General features: G+C 40.1%; 1 protein-coding gene and 2 long non-coding RNA genes across 10 annotated transcripts in view; 2 read left to right on the top strand and 1 right to left on the bottom strand.

Annotated features, from left to right (window-relative positions):
- The window catches only part of PEAK1 (pseudopodium enriched atypical kinase 1), a 298,121-nt gene that overhangs the window by 8,077 nt on the left and 273,973 nt on the right, over nt 1-16,071 (bottom strand). For 7 of the 8 annotated variants that reach the window (XM_082452586.1, XM_082452585.1, XM_082452589.1 and 4 more), the window contains one exon: nt 14,289-15,034. In XM_082452586.1, coding sequence (XP_082308712.1) covers nt 14,289-15,034 — 746 coding nt within the window. Of the gene's footprint in view, nt 1-14,288; nt 15,035-16,071 lie in introns of those variants that run through there. The other variant, XM_082452593.1, reaches the window with a different exon arrangement.
- Nucleotides 1-16,071, top strand: part of LOC309656364 — a 47,990-nt gene that overhangs the window by 20,729 nt on the left and 11,190 nt on the right. The window lies entirely within an intron of this gene.
- Nucleotides 6,619-12,057, top strand: LOC309656370. Its single transcript, XR_014261305.1, has 2 exons — nt 6,619-8,669; nt 9,021-12,057. It is a non-coding gene; the product is annotated as an uncharacterized lncRNA (long non-coding RNA).

Raw genomic sequence — 16,071 nt, 5'->3', positions numbered from 1 at the left:
GAAAAGCTTTTCTAGTCATTTCTATTTAAAAAGAAAAATGTACATCTTAGGAGGACGCTGATGGGTTCTCAGTTCGGAGAAGCGGCATGCTCTGATTTCCATTCAAATAGATATTTTTAAAAAGGGACCAAAGGCAAAGGAGTCTCAAGAGAGAGGAACATCCCTCTCTCATTTACTGTATTTATACGTATTTATTACAGTTAGAGACTTGATATGAGTGATTCAATGCCACACACACACACGCATGCACACATGTGCGCACACACACACAGAGGTCTGAAAACAAGTTTCTTCAAGTCTTCTACCACCTACCTAATAAGTTTGAGGGCACAGTAAGCATTTCTTCTTTAAGCAAACTTCTGGTCTTAAAACAGAGATATCCCCAGACTGAGTTCAAGTTCAAACATATATCTTTCAGAAAGTATTATCTTTGGAAAGCTCTCAAAGTCTCAGCACATGCAGCATAATATATAATCCTGTATGCTCATTAGTCACAACATGAATTCTTTCTATACTATACTGTTGGCAATATTTCATATTTATATGTCACTAGGTATTTAAAAATCCTATACTAGTCATCACTTAGTTGTATGGGAGTTAGATCCAGGACATGGCACCATTAACCCCATTTCCAGTTTTAATAATTTGCTCAATATCACACTGCCTGCTGGAATGAAAGTTCAAAGGTCCCAACTCCTCAGCCTTTGAAAAGTCAATCAAATACCACTGAGTTTGGCTGAATTAGACTGTGTAGTTAAACTCTAGCTGTCATCCTATAGAAAGGACACTCACCAAAGACTTGAGAGGCCTAGCATTTAGCCTCTCTACTAGCTGTGTAACCTTGGGCATTTCTCTTAATTTCTCTGGGTCCCAGTCTTTCTAATAAAGGAGACAATATAAAGAATACTGAAACGTACTTCACAGGGCAATTATGAGAATCAAATGAGATCAAGTATGTAGAGCATATCTGTAAGCTACAAAGCTGTACAAATGTAACATTCATAATGACTAAAACAGTTAACAACTTGTAAATGTTAAAATGATGCATTATAGACTCCTCATATTTTTTTGAACAAAGAGAGCAAGATAGAAAAATGCATCTTTCTTTTGAGTCTGAGAGCCGCTAGCCCCAGCAGGGAGGCTCTCTGACCATAGGTCTCATAGAGGGCAGCTAAAGAGGGACCGTTAAAGTTTCACACCTCCATGCCAGGTCAGCCCTGACAAACAAGTCAAGATCAACAGCATGTTCTGACCTAAGACGGGCCAACCTAAGGCTAAGAGAGAGAGAACTGTTTGGCCCAACTGTAGTTTTCACTATACCAAGTTGCACTGAAAAAAACTTGCCACCTTGTGGTTTGGCATTAGAAGCAGAGAAGATGCTCTAATTGTTATTTCTATTCTAATTTTATCTACACACACACACATACACACACACACACACACACATACACACACACATTTATATAAGATATCCTAGAGCTTTGTGAGTAGATAAGAGCATGGATCCTACAACAAGAATTTATGTTTAGCTTCAGATCAACTTGAGATAAAAGTTCAAAGTGATTTACGAAGAAGAAATGATAAATTGTTCAGTCATTTTGGATGCTCTGAAGGAAAATGGTCTGCCTAAATAGCCAAGCTGAGGAGCTAGCACTTCCTTATCTCTTCATCTTATAATATGTAGACAGGCTGGAGAATAATAGGTCACTCTAGTTGTAAGGGCAAAGGAGAAAGGGAGAAGACTGGAGTGTGAAAGAGGAAAACAAAATACCAGGGCTTTTAATTGGCTCATAACCATGAGAACAGTTACAACCAAAACACAGACCTATGGAGATTTGCATAATAGGATTTCTCATATGATGAGTATCTCATAAATCTTTATTATGGAGCCTGCGATGATGTTAATTTAGGTAGGAGTATTATGTTATTCTGTGTACCACATAGTAGCCATTTTTCAAATATTAATAACTTGACTCCTTTAGTTTAAAAAAAAAAAACTCAAAATGACCTGACTTCAGGTGATAAATTTCTAGTCCAAAAGTCATTTCAGAAAACGAGCCACTCTTTCCAGAACAAATGGACAGGGTTCTTCCAGCTGGTTGTTGTTTTTTTCCTTCTTCCCTTACCCAGTATTTTCTCTAGCAGAGATCAAGGTAACTTCTTCTCGGCCTCCCATTTTTATTTACTTTTCTTGAAAGGAATTCATACTCCTTCCTTACAAAGCGTAGCTGGCTTGAACTGAAAGATCCACTCCTCAAGAAGAATGATTTCCACAGGACTCCTCGGCTTCACAAAATTTTGAAATAGGAACAAAACTGGAGCTGGAATTTCCCCATATCTTCATGTAAGATTCCCTTTTGTAATGGGAGAAAAATCATCTCATATTTGCCTTGACTATGTATGAGAAAGCCTATTTAAAATGCTGCCAATTTTGACAGACTGTACTGTGTACATTTTCTGAATGGGAAGAAAAGCCCTAGGAGAGCCTGAGCCACAGTGACACTAGAGGGAGCTGCAACATCAAGATCCTGGAGTCGTTTGCACGGAAACTGCAGCAAGAGAACAAAACCAGGCTGGTGAAGGTTGAATCTTGTAAAATATGCCATAGGTCCTCTTTGTGGACAAGTTCTTGGTTCTATGAAGGTGGCAATGCCTAATTCATGAAAAGGGAACACTTCGTGTGAGGAGCACAAGCAGGAAGGGATGCCCATCCTGGGCACAGTGACTCCTGCCTCTCTGCCCACTCACAAGGCACACCTTCCGGAGCTGCTTCTCCAGAGGAAGCCAGAAGAACATCAAAAGGGACAGTCAGCCAGCTGGTAGTTCCACACCCACCAATGTGGACGACACACTGTCACAAAAACAGAGGTTTGAGGGAAACTCAGTGCTTGTCTGAGTTAATAAAGATGAGTGAGAACAGAGAAGGGGAAGGAGAAATATTGATTCCTACCAATTGTGCACTCAAACAAGTATCCGACAGCTCCTCAAGCTTCCTATCTGTGGAACACAGCATCCTGAAGCAATCTGGCCAGAGCCCCTAAATACAGTGGGGTGGGGGACTCCTTAACCACTGTTAAATCATCTGTTGGAAAATGGGGGAAAAAAATGCTTCCAGAATCAGAGCCAAATTAATCTCTCCTGAGACCTTCTTAGATCCAGGTCAAAATATACAACACTTATTAACACAAGCCTGATCTTAGTGGGGAAACAGAGCTGACAATCGATCCTCACACACAACCTGAGAAGTTTAATTCCAAACATTCATTTCAGTGCAGGAGCTCATTTTCTGTGTTGCTCACGGCAACTACTCTGCATATCTTTGAGGCAAATTTGCCATTATAAAGCATTTATGTTTGTTATAATAATCTCAACCTAGATAGCTAACTTTAAAAAAGTAGACTGTGGGGGGCATTGACTGTAAAGCCTCATTAAAAGCAGCTGGGAAGGAGAAGACAGCGTTATGTGTCTAATGTTACTGACCCTTTCAGAATGCCCACGATGCCTGGGACCTGTAAAGAGGGTGTACATCTTGCTGCCCTTTCAGTATTGCGGAGTGGAATAGATATTCAGTTTAAGGCAACAAAGTAGGGAGGTGGGGGAAAAAGGTGGACATTTGGCAAAACAGGATGGCTATGGAATAAATCAGTTGTTGAATGGGGAGTGGGGTATTATCTGTTCTTACTTACTCTACTTTCCTCCCAAAGGCTTCCTGAAATGCTGGTGTTTGAGGGGTCTGCTCTCTATCCTCTCTTCTCACTGACATACTCCCTTCAGTAAGCTCGCGGCTTCAGCCATCTTGATATACTGCTGGCTTCCACATCTACATTTGCAATCCAAACTTGTCTCTGAGCTTCAGACTTATCTATACAATGGCCTACTTGATTTCTCTCCATGTATGTCCCATCCTATAGATGGATGACTTAAACGCAACATAACCAAACCTGAACTTTTCCCCACCAAATACCCTGTTCTTCCAGTATGCCCTCTATTGGTGAATGGCTCTGTTATCTGTCCCAACATCTAGATGAGATATGAAGTTCACTCTGGATTTCTCCTCCATCTTCATTCCCTGCATCTAGTTAATTACCAACGTCTACTGATCTTGTTCCCATATAACTTTCAAATTATCCTCTTTTCTCCATCTCTATGGCTACCATTATCATTTGCTGGTCTCCCTGCCTCTCATGTGATTCCCCTCAAATACACCTTCTACGTGGTCACCAGAGCCACCTTTCAAAAAAAAAAAAAATTGGATAAACTTCCTCGTGGTTCCTCATTATCTTCACAGGATAAAGTCCTGGCTTGGCCTCTCTTTCTAGTCTTATTTCTCACCCCTCTTCTACTTTTGCCACACTGAACTACATGCAGCCAGAGCCCTACTCCTACCCTCCAGGTATTCTCTCTGATTTAGGCTCCTCTTATCCCCTCATATGCCTGAGGGATTCCCACTTACTTTTTTCAAAGTCATCACATGCATCATGTGTGTCAAAGAGAGAAAGTGCTATATACCCTAAACCTCCTTTCTGTTTCACCTGCATCTCATGTACATGTCTCTATTATTACAGCTATCACATTTTTTTTTTGGTCTGTCTTAAGAGCAGATATTTGTATCTTTGGGTTCCAGCACAGAGCAAGGCACCTAGTGCATGCTCAGTATGTCTGCACAAATACTAAGAAAGGTGACATCTGACCTGGTGTAGCCATGAGGCTTATTTACTCAGAACAGCTAGAATATATGCATAGCTCTTTATTAAACACATGGAAGTTGGCAAGGTGATGGGGAGGGGGCAATGGCTGACAAATCTGGGTAATAAACACTCATGACCTGACTACACAAATGAGTAAAATCTGAACAATGAGGGCTGTCTGCTGAGTCCAGGCTGCCTTGGAGGCTCAGGGGTTTTGTATTGTACAAAACCACACAAAACAACACTGTTCTTCATCATTCCATTCAATTTTCTCTTTTCCCCAAAGAAAGCAATAATTACAAAATACAGGACTCTTCAAAAATATTCTACATTAGCTTTTATCTTTCTATTATGGGCCCACTCAGCCTAGTATGCCTTCAGCTGACTTCCACTTTATCAGCAGGGATTCTCATTTCCAGCTCGCACTATGCACTTTACAGTTCCTCAGTGAACTTTAAGTGAGACGGATATTGTAGGGAATGAATGGTAGAGGGACAAAAATGAGAAACACTGAAGATCACACACACACTATACCATCTGTGGTATTTTGTCACATTACCCAAAAGCACAACTCCATACAGGAAAGAGTATAGGATGAAAACTGGCAAATTCTAAATTGATATCCATTATTTGGTACAACCTCACTCTAAGAATACAGGCTGATCACTGACTGACCTCAATTCCTTGATCTGTCCAGGAGGAGTACTGCTTTACCTGCTGCTACACAGCTAAGACCTATACACACTCAATGCTGTTACAAATATATTCAAAATGGATTAAGTGTTTAATATATAAATGCTGTCTGGGCCCCAAGTACTCAGAACTCCATGCTTTAGGAATCTGCTATGAGACCTGTCAGGTAGGCCAGGTATTTTACAGCTTGAACTGCTGCAAAAATATTCACATGCCCAAAAAACATTTTGGAGTCTAAAAGAGAAATTCAAGAAGGCAACTGTATAAGATTTTACTATTTTATTTGTGATTTGTACTCATCAAATCTTTTTATGCTCCCACTCAGCATATGGATCAAAAGAAAATCACCTGTGTTCCTGAGCCAGTAATTTAGGCTGACAGAATGACACCCAGGATGATCACACTAGAGAAACTGAGGCACAGCACAGTTCAATAACCTGCTGAGGGCCCAGATTAGGAATTCACTTAATTTGAATCCCAATTTATAATTCCCGTCTATGTCCTCTCACCTCATTAATTAAAGCTATGGCTCTCTTTTCCTACTAGACAATTCATTTTGATTCTAGGTTTACATGAGTACTCCAAACTTCTCCTTTCTAAATCAATTTCCAGTTGAGACTTTAAGGCACTTCTGTATGCATTCAGCTCTGAAATAAAGTGGACACTGACCTAGGATGGCTATGAGTCTGTAGAGCTGGCTGCTGATCAATCACTTTCTGTGACGTTCCAACGCTGGGCATATTTGTGTTGAATTATGATCATGAAAGTGGTTTCCTTTATAGCTTTTTCCTTGTCACTAAGCCAGTAATTAATTGCCTGATCCTATAGTCTGAACTAGTTGTAAATTCCTACCAATCATAGTTATTCCTATTAATGCTTTTTCATTTAGTGTCTTGCTTTCTCAGCGTCCACCCAGATGAGATCAACGGAGACTCCAGAGTCAAAATGCAATAAAAGATGCTGGTCTCCACAGTTCACCTCTACTTTATTACAAGCTTTTAACAAGATTCTTGGCATAGCTGGAAGAAAAGAAGCTGCTCCAGTGCTGTAATAGGAAAGTGTACATCTTCACTGAGCTTCGTGTGCTCTATCCCTGAGAACAAAGACCAGGACTACTTTAAAAAGAGAAGATACCTAGTACCACAGAGTTGGAACTACTGGAAAAATAAGTCAGAAATTTATACTTTTTGCTTATAAAAGATTTTCATCACCTTCCTCGAGGTAATTTCATCAGTTTCTCATGTGGTCTCACATAGCAGCATTTGTTATAAAATGGTCTCATGACAACAGTGAAAAAAGAATGTCCCACTGACACTGAGCCATAATTTTACCAACTGTCCACCCTGCTTCTAGGCAAAAGGCTGTCATTTGTCCATTCAGGGATAACACTGAGGCACAGCAGGGTCAATCTACTGACTCAGGTATGATATAACAGGACAAGTTCCATGTAGGAATAAGGAGGCAGCCTGCCATAAAGCTAATGACGATATGCAGAAATAATTGTTCCTCTCTGTTCTCAGTTTCTTCCTGTGTAGAATGACGAAGGCCCGCCCTTCTAAAGTTGATGAGTGTACTTTGAAGACTACATGTTTGGTCAGTGGCTACCCAGATTCTTTGAAAGGTGGCAAAAGCAAGGTGGATTTTATTTAGAGCAGGGAAGTTAAGGGCTGGAGGCCAGCCAGCGTGCAGCCACAGAGACAGACGGTCCAATCTACCGCGTCGTGGCTCACCAAATGGTGACGAGGGGATAAAAGGAGACATGAATAACACAGAATCAGGAGCTGAACGTTAAGTATTGTCTGGGAATCAATTTGGCCTTTCCTTCACCAAAACACTTAAAAATACGCTGTGCTCACTGCCTCCTCAGCCTCCCCGTTCCATATTCCCACTAACTCACTGCACTGGATATCCACTTCCACTAGTACCAAGATTGTATTTTTTTTGAGGTTTACCAGAGATTCAACTCCTGCCTTCTCCTCATTCTGCTCAAGCCTTCTGCAATCTTGGACTCTGATCTGTGGGCCCTTGTTCTTTGCTACATCCTCTCTGAATTTTCCTGCTTTAGGTCACTTAGCTGTGTGGGCCTTTTCCCAATTTGCAGACTCTACCACTACAATCTCATACATTCCCACAGTTTGAACTAAATCAAGTTTATGAGAGGACTAGGTAAACTTGACCTCCCTTCTGAGTACCGAACTCACCTTTTTGTCTGGTTACAGGCTTTCTCTTGACTTGGCTATCTCATGGGCATGCTCCACAGAGAGCTCATCTTTCTGGCTTTTCTGATTCATATTTCAGTTAATGGCATCACCATCCTCCTGGGGTTGCTCCTCCGTGAAATCTTAGCACAGTGCCCTCATCCTACATCCAGCCACGCACCAGACATGGTCGACGGCCTGCCTCAGCTTTCACCGCCTGTCCCTTCTTTTCCATGGTCCTATTTCAGGATCTCTTTATTATTTACCTGGACTATTGCAATAGCATAATGACTGGCTTCCCTGCTTCCGATTCTTCTGGACTCTTCCACTGCAGTTTACTTCCAAAATCATTAATCTTATGTCATCTTTCTATTTAAAAATCCTTAATGGTTTCCCACAAAACACAAAATAAAACCTAACCTCTTAAGCTCATCAATCAAAGCCTCTAAATTTGGTCCCAAATCTTTCCATAGCTCAATTTTCCACTATTCTCTCCATGCACTGTATTCACCCCTAAGAATAGTGTGAAATGGACACTAGAGGCCCTTTTTTATTGGCCCTGATGTAAGTGTTAACAATGACTTCTTTCATTCATTAATCTTTATTTATCTTTACATCTCCACACCACTGTGAACCTTTATTATAACGTCTTGTTTAAAAGTTATTTATGCCTTTGTCTTTCCCACGGGAATATATGCTCTTTGAGGGCAGGGCTTTTGTCTTATTCATATGTATTTCTGTATTCTGTTAAATGTGATATAACAAGAGATATCACAACGTTTTATACAGTAAATGTTTGCTGAAAGGTCAAGAAATATTTATTGAATGCCCATTATGTACACGTGGTGCAGTGGATAAGATGTTGCACTCCCAATGCAGGGGGCCTGGGTTCTAACCCTGGTCAGGGAGCTAGATCCCACATGCATGCCACAACTAAGAGTTCGCATGCCACAACTAAGGAGCCTGCTAGCCGCAACTAAGGAGCCCGCCTGCCACAACTAAGACCTGGTGTAAATAAATAAATAAATAAATAAATAAGAAGATCAGAGAAGAAAATTCACACACAGCTGGATTCTTTAAGAAAATAGAGGTGGGGCTTCCCTGGTGGCGCAGTGGTTGAGAATCTGCCTGCCAATGCAGGGGACACGGGTTCGAGCCCTGGTCTGGGAGGATCCCACATGCCGCGGAGCAACTAAGCCCGTGAGTCACAATTGCTGAGCCTGCGCGTCTGGAGCCTGTGCTCCGCAACGGGAGAGGCCGCGATAGTGAGAGGCCCGCGCACCGCGATGAAGAGTGGCCCCCACTTGCCGCAACTAGAGAAAGCCCTCGCACAGAAATGAAGACCCAACACAGCCATAAATAAATAAATAAACAAAATTAAAAACAAAACAAAACATAAAGGGATCAGGTTTAAAAAAAAAAAAAAGAAAAGAAAATAGAGGTGTTTTCTAGGTACATGAGAAGAGAGTGGTGAAATAAATAGCTACCATTTACTGAATGCTTACTTTGTGTCAAATGATGCTCTGAGCACTATATACATCTCTATGTACCTATTGACTCTCGTGATTTTTCACAATGGCTTTAAGAAGAATGAAGTTTTTCCTCCATTTTACAGATAAAGACACTAGGCTTAGAAAAGGCAAGTAACTGGGCCAAGGTAGCACAGCTAATAAGCTGCTAAAGCACAAATTTAAAGCTCAGTATCAAATGATCCAAAATCTCCAATTCCTTAGCTTTTTCAATGAAAAGACATTATGACATCATTTTTAAACAAAATAAAAACTGCCTATAATCCTCACCACTCTGATTTAGAAATTATTTGCATATTACCATTTTGTAGGTCAATTTTTTTAAAGTTATGGTCATAGTATTTGGTATTCTGCTATTTTAATGTGACATTTTACAAAAAATGTTTTCCATGATTTTATACAGTCTTCATGAGGACCATTTTTAATGGCTGCAAACATTCCATTGGGCTGATATACCATAATTTATTACATTGTTTCCTTAATATCAGGTACTTTGTTTCCAATTTTTGGTAGTGCTAAAATTCTGAGGGATTGTAACATTAGTAGCTTTCTCTCATAATTTTAAGGAATGATGATTATGACTTTGAAGGAATGAGAAAGAAAATATCTAAGTACAGAGCCTATCAAAATATGCTCAGGCTAGTGCCTAATATTAATGAAGAATAATAGTGAGTGACAAAAGAATGTTGAGAAGTAATTTTCCATTATTGTTAACAACAATAATGCAGTTTTATTATATTTTATATATACTTCATAATTTACAAAAGCAGTTTCACTACATAAACACATACACATATAACAATCTTACAAGGTAGGTAGGGCAGTGAAAATCAAGAGACATTACATGACTTGTTTAAGAATACACAATGATAGATTCAGAATTTGGACTCATGTCAGCTGACTACTTTTCGTTGAAGACCGATACAATTCAGATATCACACTGAATGAAAAACAGAATAAAGCTATGAACTGAACTGTGTCTTCCCAAGATTCATATGTTAAAGCCCCAACCCCCAATGTGACATATTCTCTCCCCCACCCTCCCAAGCCCTGACATAAGGACACAGCAAGAAGGTGGCTGTCTATAAGCCAGGAATAGAATCCTCCTTTCCAGTCTCCAGAACTGGGAGAAAATAAATTTCTGTTGTTCATAAAGCCATCCAGTCTATGGTATTTTGCTATGGCGGCCCAAGCAGACTAAGACCTTGTTACTGAGAAGTGGGGCACTGCTGTAACCAATACCCAAAAATGTAGAAGTGGGTTTAGAAGTGGGTTTGGAATTGGGTAGAAGCTGGAAGAGTTTTAAGATTCATAATAGAAAAAGCCTAGATACTTATGAACAGACTGTTGCTAGAAATATGGACATTAAGGGTGATTCTGGTGAGGTCTCGGAAACGAGGAACATATTATTAGAAAATAGAAAAAAAGGTGAGATTTCTAATAAAATGGCAAAGAACCTGGCTAAACTGTGTTCTAGTATTTTGCGGAAGGTAGAACTAGTGAGCAATGAAATTGGATATTTAGCTGAGAGACTTCTAAATAAAGGGTTAAAGGAACGACTTGTTTCCTCTTGACTGCTTATAGTGAAGTGCAAAAGGAGAAAGAAGTGAAGAAGGAATTCTTAAGCAAAAAGGAACCAGGGCTTGAAGATTTAGAAAACTCTCAACCTACCCACAGATTGGGAAGGCCGGGAGGAACCTGCTCAGTGCCCAGGGGTAGGCTGCCCTGGCAGAGAGTCATGTGGGCGGGGCCCCTACAAAGAGCCAAAGGATCAGGGTGCCCAGCAGAGCCACAGCGGTGATGCTATTATCCCAGTGGGCCTGGAGGGCAGAGTACTGAGTCAAAGAGGATTATTCTTGAGCCTTAATATCTAACAGAATTTGCCTTGCAAGGTTTTGGACTTGCTTGGGACCCATCATCCTTTCCTTCCTTCTGATTTCTCCCTTTTAGAATGGGATTGTGTATCCTATCCTTGTCCGCCACTGTATTTTGGAAGCACATAACTTGACTAGTTTTATAGGTTTACAGTTGGAAAGGAAATTTGTCTCAGGATTTAACAGACCTTGAGTTTCACACATATCTCATTTAGATAATATTTAGATGAGACTTTGGACTTTAGACTTCAGAGTTGATGCTAGAATGAGTTAAGACCTTTGGGGCTGTTGGGATGGACTGAACATATTTTGCATGTGTTAAGAACATGAATTTTGGGGGACCAGGGGCAGAATGCTATGGACTGAATTGTGAACCCCCCCAATTCCTATGTTGATGTGTTAACCCCCAATGCTACTATATTTAGAGATAGGGCCTACAAAGAGGTAATTAGGGTTAAATGAGATCACAAGGGTGGGACCTTGATATGGATTAGTGTCCTTGTAAGAAGAGACACTAGGCAGCCCCCACCCCTTCAGCCATGTGGGGACTTAGGAAGAAGGCAGCCACCTGCAAGGCAGAAAGAGAGCCCTGACTAGACACTAAATCAGCCGGAACCTTGATCTTGGACTTTCCAGCATTGAGAACTGTGAGAAAATAAATTTATGTTGTTTAAGCCATCCAGTCTTAGTATTTCGTTACAGCTAAGACAACACCCAAAGTTAAGATCTTAGTACTCTATCACTGCAGTGGACTTGTTATTTAAGGGGTAGTGTCCTTTGGTTTTCAAATTGTTAAATTCTAGCACCAACTTCCTTTTGTAACATTTTAAAAGACTTTTAGTCTCCTCAACAGACATAGAGAACAGACTTGTGGTTGTGGAGTTGGCAAGGGGTGTGGGGTGTGGGGTGTGGGATGTGGGTAGGGGGAGGGAGGGATGGACTGGGAGTTTGGGGTTAGTAGATGCAAACTATTACATATAGAATGGATGGACGACAAGGTCCTACTGTATAGCCCAGGGAACTATATCCAATGTCCTGGGATAAATCATAATGGAAAAGAATATAAAAAAAAGAATGTATATATATGTATAACTGAGTCACCTTGTTGTACAGTAGAAATTAACACAACATTGTAAATCAACTATACTTCAATTAAAAAAAAAAGAGAGAGAGAAAGACAGTCATACCTGTTAAGCTACTCTAAATTCTATTAGTACGGAAAGGGATATTTTAAGAAGACAAACAGTAAAAAGTTGTTTGTGTGAGCCAACTGCTGGTCTTTTTTGCCTATCTCTGCAAAGGTAGGGTTCACAGTGTCCTAGTAGTTTATTCCTTTAAGGTTGTACTATCAACTGGATCCTTCTACAAATGCCTAGAGGGTCTCCAAAGAGACATTTATAGTCACCATTTAGTGCAAAACATCCTTTCCCAAACCTGCCAACAACTCTCAGTATATAACCACTTGCCACCTGTTCTTTGGAGATTGCTTTTGCATCATTACAAGCAAAGAAATCAATACCAAACCATTGATTTGGGAAAGAGACAAGATTGCACAGCAATAATACATAAAGTTAGTCAAGCCCTATTTCTTAGTTGTTTTGAACAACAGATAGTTCAATGTCCCCTTCTGAAATAGGTACTCATCTTGCTTGCATTGGTGATCTTGTAGCAATACAGGCCCAAGATAGATGAGGCCGCATAACTCCAACTGGTATAACAGCTCTTGAATGCTACACAGAATCTCAAAATGCCTTTTTAGACTCAACAGTAACGTATTAACTCGAATCTAGATCCTCTCTCTGCAGTTTACCCCTCAGTTTAATTTAAAAAGTGTGGGCTGCGGCACAGGGTCACTCTGCGGGTGTCACCGGAGAGTGAAGTGGCTTAGGTGCTGCAAATGCAGGGAGCAGCCAGCTGAAGGTCTGGTGCAAAAATATATTCTGTCTTGATAGACAGGCAAGACCAATCGTTTACCTTATCCATTAATTTACTAAGACACCATCTGGTCTTTCTAAGCCAAATTAACACGTACAAGTCGTTTAGATATGTTAATTAGTTTTGAACCAGTGAACAGAATCAGTAAAAAGGGACTATGGGAAGGGAGAACACTACCTTAAGTTTACACAGAGCTTTATGTTTTTAGAAACTCTTTCACATGCATTATCTTACTTGATCCTAACCTCAATCCCACAAAGTAGATGGATCATTGTTGTAAACATCTGAAAGAGGAGGAAACTGAGGCTCAAAAGATTGTTGTTCTCCTAAAATAATCTAGGGAAGAAGCTAAGGGATAGTGAAAGAAGTGAATACCTATCAGGGGCATTTTGTTCTTTTTTAGCCAAATGGCCCCATAAGATGGGTACCATTCTTATTCCTTCCTAAAGCTGAGGAAACTGAGACTTAGAATAGCAACTTGTGACAGAGCTACTAAGTGGCAGAGTCAGGATTTGAACCCAGATCTTTTGGACTTCAAAGTCCATGCTTTATTTATTACATTGATGAAGCCTATGGCTTACAGTTACAGTGAATGTAATTGCTCAAGAATTCTTGATTTTAAGAGTTTTTGCGTTCTTAAAGAAGTGGGTTGTCTGGTATGGGTGATATACATTTAAGAAGTTAATATGTGACATAACAGACAAAGTGTAGGCTATGGAGTCAGAGAGATCTGTGTTTAAATCCGAGCTCTACTAATTGCTAGCTGTGTGACCCTAAGCTTTATTCTCCTCATCTGTCAAATGGATAAAAAGATCTTAACCCCATGAAGTCGATGTGAAGATTAAATTATATAACACTAAAAAGTTCCTGGTACATCAACAAATATTGGTTACCTTCCTCTAAATAAAATAAAAATGTTTCTCCAGGAAGCAGAGGAGTTAGAAAGCAGGGATAGACAAGGGTCTCTTATTTGCTAGAGGATAAAGACAGAAGTATAGAATGGAAGGCACATAACAGACCTCATTTGTACAGGAAATCTTTGCAAACAATCACAGCTTAAGTATTACCTACTTCAAGAAGAATTCTCTGGCATCGAGAGTCTGGGTTAAGGTCCTTCTAAGCTCCCACAGAATTCTGTTTACTTCTATCTTAGCATTCAGTATACTGTGTTATAAGTCTGTCTCTTTACATATCTGTTTTCTCCTCTAGATAATAAGTTAACCTCTCTTCTGTCACAATATCTGGTGTAAGGTAGATGCTCAATAAGTTTTTGCTGAATGGAGGAATGAAGAAAAAAAAAAATAAAACCAGACCCATCTCAATAACAGTGTGTTGGAGAAGGTTAAAATCAGATTTATAAAATTTTCTTACCTTGACTGCATAGTTATTAAGTGGATCTTTTGCATATGAAGCTGTGTAGTAAACTGCATCACCTGCCTCACAACATGGCTTGTCACTGGTTAGCCTGAAGTCTGACCAGCTGTCCACCCCAAAACGGAGCTGGTCTTTCTGCCCAGCCATGAAGAGGTCTTCACATTTAATAGCCAGTTTCTTCAAGGCATCTGTATGAAGGCTTCGGATTTTACCCACCACTTCTTCACGATTCTCAAGTCCTCGATAAAGTGCTTGTCTCTGTGGCTTCTGGATACCCCGGCCCTGTCTACAAGAGGGACCACGCCGGCTGGACAGGGACTCTGTGCTATTGGAAAATCTATCCTTAATACTGAGAGTGGTTAAGCTGGAGATGCTGTTTGCTGCTGAGGGCACAGGTCTCTCCTTGTGCAAAGGTCTCTCCAAGGAGTCATAAGACTCAATGTCCAGTCCCTTGAGTTCATAACTGATTGAAGAGCCAGCACTGCTGGCATCCCAGTTTGGGTCGATATCATAGGTGGGATTAGCCATGACACAAAGAGTAGTTTCCAGGGATTTTTGGAGGTCTTTGGAGATTGGCTCTGTATTGGCTCTTATGATCATTTTCTTTGGCAGTGGGGGTGGTGTAGGTTGAGAAGCATTAGGTGCTTCTTGGTCTGTTTTCCCACCAAAGGCAATGGCATCATCCGAAGCTCCCTTAGGCTGCCGTGGATGCTTGGGAGGTATCATGGCTGCTCTAGATTGCCCTGTGTTGTTTTAAAATAAAGAAAGAAAGCGGAAAAAAAGAATAATTAAGTGAAGTTTTCATTCTTGTTACATAATTGAAACTTAAGCAGAAATAAGGGAGGTGGCCACGAGCATATAAGAAGTCAATGCTTTAATCCAAAAATGGTAAAAGAAAACAAAGAACAAATAGCTAAATTTAAAGGTAAGAGTTCAAGACTTGATGGAAGCAACAAATGTGAACAATGTCTCCGTATTTCTTTGCCATAGGAACAGGGCAATGGGCTTTGTTTTCAAGAAGGAATTCATATTCTCCACTCCTGGCCCCAAGAGTGCTGTATTCACCACTCTAGAGTACTAACGAGTGACAGACACTCAAATAACTGTACTGTGACAGAACAGAGATGATAGTATTTGTGGATAAAAAAAAATTACTTGGGAGCATTATTAAAAACAATTGGGATTAGCAAATGAGACCGCTAGACTGGTGCTCAGAAGATACTATTCTATTCTTTTAACTTTGTTCCAAAGTTACATTGTATGGTATACAGCACTTGTCATTCTCCATCCAATACATATGAATACAATTTCATAAACCATGTTATTTCACTTCACTACAGAGATGGATTCCAACACCACTTAAACTGGTCTATGTATAAGATCCCTGAGATTGTGGTAAGGGGAACCATGTATATGAGCAGTCAACTGCTGTTTCAAACATCATTCACAAACTCTTACATGATTCTGTTTTATTTTGGGGGGCATATAAACTGTGATTTGAGAGATGCTACTTTTGAAATTCTCTTACAACAAGCTCTAGTTACAGGACCAGTCATCTTTGTTTCCTTTCTAGAATTTATGCTTAGAAGAAGATAAAACGCATAAGTATGTGATCAATGACACCTTCAGGACTTACTGTATAATGGGGAAGGAGCATTATTTTTTTAAAGACAGAGAAATATACCATGAAAGTTTAATAAAAGCTATTAAAATCAGTAATGTTATTAAAATGAAATCTCCACTCAATATTTCAGAGTTAGAGCATAATGCTCTGTTATGG

This window comes from Balaenoptera physalus (assembly GCF_965194825.1).
Source record: "Balaenoptera physalus genome assembly, chromosome: 2".
NCBI classification, from domain to species: Eukaryota; Metazoa; Chordata; class Mammalia; order Artiodactyla; family Balaenopteridae; genus Balaenoptera; species Balaenoptera physalus.
The sequence above is the reverse complement of the archived record's forward strand: the minus strand, read 5'-3'. Positions and strand labels throughout refer to the sequence as shown.